Source organism: Mytilus edulis, chromosome 2, assembly GCF_963676685.1.
Source record: "Mytilus edulis chromosome 2, xbMytEdul2.2, whole genome shotgun sequence".
NCBI lineage: Eukaryota > Metazoa > Mollusca > Bivalvia > Mytilida > Mytilidae > Mytilus > Mytilus edulis.
The window spans coordinates 95,523,197-95,530,694 of NC_092345.1; the positions used below are offsets into that span (position 1 = coordinate 95,523,197).

Sequence of the window (7,498 nt, forward strand, 5' to 3'; positions counted from 1 at the left end):
AGAAAAACATAGAGTATACACAGTGATTTCTTTAAGACTATAAATCTGATAAATGAGTATTAATGTGAGAAAAACTGATTTTTAGAAAGTTTTCTATTTGTGTAAATAGGTTGCACTTTGTAAATACAGCTGTTTCTGAAAACACGCCTCTTTTGGGGAGAAATTGAATATTCATAGAAAATAAATTTTGTTTACATACTGGTTCCCAGTTATACTCTCTGTGTTCCATATCGCAGAGACAAAACTTAGGAACGTTACCAGTAAATAAACACGTGCATATTGTTTACATTGAAATCTGTGGTAACCTTTCATTCGATGTAGGGGTAGTTAAGAAAATTAGTGTAAGTTTAAACTCTGAGAAGGAAGTTCAGAGCATATTAACGTTGAAAATATGCCGCACAGCCCTATATTTTGACCTTTGAAAAAAATTGTGGTGCAAATGAACTTTCAATTCTAGGATAAGATTTTTTTCGAAACTTCATAGTAAAAGTGGTACAGTTTTAGCCGTAAAGGGAGTTCCTATGGGAAATTGCATTGTCAATATTTACAGAAATGAAACCTAAAGCAAGAAGAGATATATATGACCTCGTCGTATACTGCAAAGCAAGTTTTTGATAACGTCTTTCTCTGTTTATTAGTTTTGGGCAACCTTCGGTCCATGCTCTGCACCTGGAAAGGATGCAATACGTATTGGTATGGACCAAGTTGATGTGATCCATACATTTGTTAATAAGTATGATGACACCTTTGAACTAGTGACAACTGCACAAGGTAACTTAATCAATTACTAATTGTAAATCAATTATGATAAAGTTGGAGGTTTCTGTACTTGAGGGGGTTGGTTATTGTTCCAAATCTATTAGACCTATAAGACATGAAAAAAAATATGCTGTTGTATTACAAAATTATCATAATTATATATGCACAATCATGCAACCTATTGATATTATACCTCATGTGTTGTTATACTAAGTACATTGCATTTGCAATTACAATACATAAACTACAATATTAACTTAAACATTTTCCACTTATTACATTTGCTCTAAAAGATATTGTCTAAATGTATGAGTATACATGTTTGAAAATGATTGTATATAAAAGAAAGACATTGTCCACTCATTGTGGTGAGAGAATTATACTTTTGGTTTCCTCCGGTTGTGTGTGTCGCATTTTCAGTCGAATCCTATGAGTTGGCGGATATCATCTGTTTTGTTGTTCGATGTTTACGACATTACCTTTTATTGTCAGATTTTGATAAAATAGTCTGTAATTTTCCATTCAATTGAATTGCATTTTGAAAAAAGAAAACAAGGATTATCATTTACAATTATACTATGTTCTCTTTCAGGTATACTTGACGCATACCTCTTAAGGAACATAATTGCGAGTCTGATTGGTTTAGAAGGTGGTCACATCATTGGGTGTTTTGCGGTCATTTTATTCATTAGGAGTTAGATATATGACACTAACTCACAGGTGTGACACTGCATGGTAATATTTTTTCCATTCCATATATCTGTTTATTTTTTTACTAAATTTAATGTAGTCTGAGTATATATTATCATTGATAGTTGAGACTTTAATGAAATATTAAATTGGGAAAAACAATCTATCAGAGTTTGATATTTTAATGCAAACTATAATTCATAAAATGACATAGCAGACATATAATCTATTATTCTAAAACATGTGTGTTTAATATTTTGACAAAAAAAAAACACCGTATGAAACATCCGTTTTACAATTTAATATTATGAATATTTTTGTTTGGAATGTTTAAATCAATTATTTTAATGTGTTTATTCATACCAGGCAGATAACTGGAAGCAAGATTGAAACCTGACCGGTTCACGACGTGGTTTGTCGCCATTTGGAGAGGTTACACTATCAATATAATGAATTCAAACGGGACAGTGTTAAAGCTATAAAAGTAAGTTTAAAATAAATAAAACCAGCAATCAAACACAACATGATAGACCAATATGATTACAGATTATTTTGTTTTGTATATCCACCGATTGACTTAAGGAGGTATTTGTATTATTTGTTTTCAAACCTCACAGATAAGTTACCATATGTCGCATTACAAAAAATTAAACATGTTCCATTCCAGCATACTTCGCTACATTCATTCTCCTTAACTTACAGTTGGTATCAACCGTACAAATGAAGATTATAATAAAATACGTGTAATGTGCGGACGCAAATGATATCATAAGAGTTTGGCTTCCAATTCAGATAAAAGTTGTTCAATTTAAGTCATTGGTAACATTTGATAATGAATCATTCGATGAAGGATGAATGTCTACATACAAATACTGCGTCATTGAAATATAAATCGTAGGATGAGTTTTATGATGGTTTTGGAAAGTTAACAAAGATGCTAATATACAGTCCGCCAAAAGTTAAGCACCACTGAAATATAACTGGCAATATTTTTTTAACTATTGCGAAAAATGTATTAATGTTTGGTGTTATGAATTACGATCAAAAAGATTGAACTCCGATAAAGCAGTCAAGCAACCTTTTATCAATTGTCATCTGAGCGTTTACAAATACAGTTTCTCCAGGTGGTCGTGTTATTGTTCGTAAATTGGTCCTTCAAGGCAACCGAAGGGCAAGTCGTGGTGTATAGAGACCTGTACTTACAGGCAGACACTCTACCGCCAGGTTCCAATAGAATAATGACTATCTATGCTTCAACATAAGAAGCTGACAAAACACTCATTTATCAGATGGGAGTCAGTTAGTTTCTTTCACTGCCAGTAGACGCCATAATACGAATTTCGCGAGGAACAATGTTTGCACAATGACTACATTCAGTGCAGGTGGTGTTCCAGTACGGGGTTGCTTCTTATACCGTTATAAGCTGGGTATGCATATTCTGCAGGGTAACATAAATGGACAGACACAGAGATTTGGTGCTTAAAACATTGTAGTCTTTCATTTTAATAATCCCCCACTTGCGTCAACATTGTCAAGACCCTTGTACATGGACGACAACGCTAGACCACACAAGGCAAGGATTTTAACCGATTCCAAAGAACAACAAGCCATTTTCAGTGACTATGTTTTTGCTTTCCATGTCTCCATACATATACATTATCAACCATGTCTGAGATGCCATCGCAAAGATCCACCTTCACAATATTTTGTCGATTTAAAAGTGGCATTGTTGTTTAATGCGACAGATTTTCTCAACTAAAGTTTTGAAGGCTTGTACCGAGAATGATACGACGTGTTATGAAACTGTACCGGAATAGAGGTTGTTACACATGCTATTAACTCAAATATTGACATTAAATTTGCCGAACATACCAAAGATTATGTGTAAAAACATTTAATGATATTGGGTGATCAATTGTTGTAAAAATTAAAAATCACAGTGAAACTTAAATTCCGTTTCTGAATTGTGTAATTTACACCATTTCTATGAACGAAAAACCTACATGCATAGAACCTTCATAAATGACCAAACTTATATTGTGGTTTGTTTATGGTATACATTAGCAAAATTGCTATATGATTGTTTTCTTTTTTTCGAGGAATAATTGATTTTTTATATTTGAAAAAAAATCGATGCAATAAAATTAGGTGTGCTTAACTTTTGGCGAACTGTATACTTCTAATTGAATCATTTTGTAGATTGTTGTCAAAGAAATGAACCGCATTGGCATGCTAATAGACCTGGCGCATGTAGCAAAACAGACGATGATTGACGCCATTAAAACATTAGCTGCACCGGTCATCTTCAGTCATTCGTCAGCTTTTGAAAAATGTCAGCACTACCGAAATGTACAGAACGATGTTTTAGAGATGGTGGTACGTATTATAACTAAATGTATTAGTATCGTTATGCACTTATATGCACAATGTTTACATAAAGACAACAGTAGTATACCGCTGTTCGAAAGTCATAAATTGATTGAGAGAAAACAAATCCGGGTTACAAACTAAATTAAGGGAAACACATCAAATATAAGAGGAACAACGAAACAACAGCAAGACTAAAGTGCAACCAAATCAAACAAACGACTATGCAACACACACAGAAACGAACTATAAGATAACAATTGCCATTTTCCTGACTTGGTACATGACATTTTAAGAAAAAATGTTGGGTTGAACCTGAAAAATATACTACGCTTCAGTGTTAAATTAGTATTTGATCTTATCTGAAGGTCAATTTCTAAATAACAAAGTAAAGATTAAGTCTTGAAGATTTCAAGCTTTTCCTTTAGATATTTTCACTCAATTTACACGTACTTCATCTTTAAACTTAGCCAAACAGTGCTAGTTTTGCACATGTGCTGTAGTAATTTTGTTGGCCGGCTTTCGTTCTTCTTTAACGACGTTGTGAAAATCTGCCTGCACTGTGTCTACCGTTCTACATATCCCGGCTGAATAAGGGGTAGCATCGATAGTTGAGTTATATGTTACAATGGTTTGAATAATCTGGTGATGTAAAACAGTGCTTACTGCATGGTGGACTTAAATGCAAAACTGCAAATCAGAAGTTTATATTAAGGTAAATCAGTGAAAACAGAATTATCAATAATCACCGGCTTGATTTCTGAAGGAACAAAATGAAAGGACTGTCCGAGGGGTTTTTGCTCCCGTCAGATTTTGTAACAAGCTACCCGTAGCGTTATATAAATAAGGAGATTTGTACGATTGCCAAAAAGACTAATATCCACCAAATTTGTTGTTTTAACAATTTGATTGATTGATTAGTTTTTCTGACTAACATATCGGAGTTTTTTTAAACCAGTTTTTTTTATTGACTCACACAATTGTATTAATATAAATGATAACATATAAACTAAAGAATGAGTGTAGTATTTTATTGTTAACATGAGTATAAACGACCAACCTGTTTAATTCAAAATACAATGTGCTGTAGATAATGTATGCAAGTTAACCAGATAGATACTACTAATTTAACAGAAAAACAATACTGGTTTAGTCATGGTTAATTTATTTTAAAGACGGCTACGTGAGGAAAGGATGCCTTCCTATAAATGCCAAAGAATCAACCATACAGCACGCGATTGGTAATGATAAAAAATAAACAAAATTAACTAAGTTTTAAGAAAAGGGGTTTTATTCCATAACAAACTGACTACATTAATTTGTTTCTCCAAAGGTTTAGCAATAATTATTTCCCTAAAAGTAAAACAAAACCCAATGTTCTGTAATATAGAGCGAACATATTTAAATGTGTAATGCCAAAAGATTTTTATGACTCTTGTTGCATCTTTATGAGTCTAGAGGCAACCTATATGATTTATCGTATACAGAAGTAGTTATGTAGTGAAATTTCATTAGTGTTCTACTATATACATTGTTATTACATTTATCAGTTAAATAATAATTTCATGTTTAATGTGTAGATACCACTAATGTATGACGCTGTATTTATTTTAAAACAGATCACATAAATTACATCAAAGACTATATTGGTGTAGAATATGTGGGTATTGGTGCAGATTATGACGGACTTCCAAGGTCAGATTTGTTTTATTATCTAAATGACATTAGTATACTCGCTGTTAACAATGATTGTACATGTTTGTACTACACTGGTACATTTGTCCCAGTAAAGTTGTATGTTACCTTTGTAATAAGTGACAGAAGTCCCAGGTTTCATTTAATGTTTATATTTAGCTTTTTTGTTTCTTTTTCTTTTTCATGTTCATGATATTTATATAAACCAATTTAAAATGAACCAGTATCAACTTGTTATGTAATACAAGTGAGAGGTTAGCTAGCTATAAAACCAGGTTCAATCAACCAAGTCAGGAATATGACAGTTGTTCATTCGTTTGGTGCGTTTTATTATTTGATTTTGCCCTTTAATTAGGGACTTTCCGTGTTGAATTCTCCTTGGAGTTCAGTATTTTTGTGATTTTACTTTCTACTTATTTGCTAAAGTTAAGAGTTACAAAAACTCTCATTAAAGATCTTTTCTATATACTAAGGATTTTCTTATTCCAGACATACATTACCTTAGCCGTATTTGGCACATCTGTTTTGGAATTTCGGGTCCTCAATGCTCTTCAACTTTGTACTTGTTTGGATTTATAACTTTTTTATATGAGCGTCACTGATGAGTCTTATGTAGAAGAAACGCGCGTCTGGAGTATTAAATTATAAGTCTGGTACCTTTGATAACTATTTCCCCATCTTTGTTATGATCGTAGCATTATCCGTTTTGCTAAATCATATACAAGATGATTCAGAATAAAACTTTCTTTTTAATTTTCAGCCTACCTGTTAGTTTAGAAGATGTATCTAAGTATCCGGATTTGTTTGCAAAACTCAGACAAGGTTGATGGTCTACCGATGATCATAAGAAGTTGTCAGTAGAAAACTTTATACGAGTTTTTAAAGATGTCGAAAAGGTAACCATAAAAAAACTTGCTCACAGAAAATGGCAACGTCTTTATGATCGAGCAAATGCCATGAGGCGGCATCTGAACTAGTTTTTGAACAGAAATAGTTGTATATTCAATGTCAGATTGTTGTGGACGACGTCATCAAGTTTTAATTCAATGGGTCTGTAAAAGGGAAAATATCATGAGTTGGTTGTATTTTGTAATGTTATGCCTCGATCACACGTACATTCTGATTTCAATTGAATTCGAATCGAATGTTAATCGAATTTTTTAATCGACTTCACATGTGAATGTTATTTTTGACGTAACGCACGGGTTTTGGTGCTACTCAGCGTTACACGACAATCCTAATAAAACGATGATTTTGACGTAGTTTCACAGAAAGTTGCAAACGTTAAAGCTTATAACCTACTTTTGTCAAAAAAAGTGTTCATATGCAGAGATTTTCGAAGTTGCTTCTTTATATTCTTTCATTTTTTCAACCGACTTAACATTAATAAATGCAAAATTCCATAGAAAAGTTAACAGAATTTTAAACACAGAAAAACTGTTTACAACAATAATGTTAAGCACTGAATAACAAGTTGATGTCTAGTAATAGGATTAGAATAAAATTGAGAATGGAAATGGGGAATGTGTCAAAGAGACAACAACCCGACCATAGAAAAAAACAACAGCAGAAGGTCACCAACAGGTCTTCAATGTAGCGAGAAATTCCCGTACCCGGAGCCGTCTGTTTTTATATTGTTTTGCTTATTTTATTTTCAAAATTCAAAATGTTTTGCAACTTAAAAACTGAGTATTATTCTATGAGTGAAACACATTCAGGAAAAATCCGAGGCTACCTCTTTACTATTATGACAAGCGTGCCTCAAACATATATATTTATGACATTGACTGTCTTTGCTTATAACCTTCGATGTCTTATTTTTTTTTAACTTCGTTTGCTAGTTATGTTTTATAAGTTTCTTCTCTTTCATAAAATTTGGCAATGTTCTCTTTGCCAGAAGACGTATGCAATATTGGCTAGTGAAATTGTTGATATTTCGTTTCTTGTTTCTGTCTCTTCTCCCCAATTACGAATGAGTTTGCTGTAA

At 32.6% G+C, this 7,498-nt stretch overlaps 1 protein-coding gene across 1 annotated transcript; it reads left to right on the forward strand.

Annotated features, from left to right (window-relative positions):
- The first annotated feature begins 642 nt into the window (after nt 1-642).
- LOC139511093 (dipeptidase 1-like) lies at nt 643-6,338 on the forward strand. Its single transcript, XM_071297664.1, is given in 9 exon segments — nt 643-771; nt 1,352-1,415; nt 1,417-1,494; nt 1,815-1,881; nt 3,649-3,825; nt 4,951-4,980; nt 4,982-5,057; nt 5,436-5,511; nt 6,272-6,338. Coding segments are annotated over 9 exon segments (711 nt in total). The 5' UTR covers nt 643-695.
- The last annotated feature ends 1,160 nt before the right edge of the window (nt 6,339-7,498 follow it).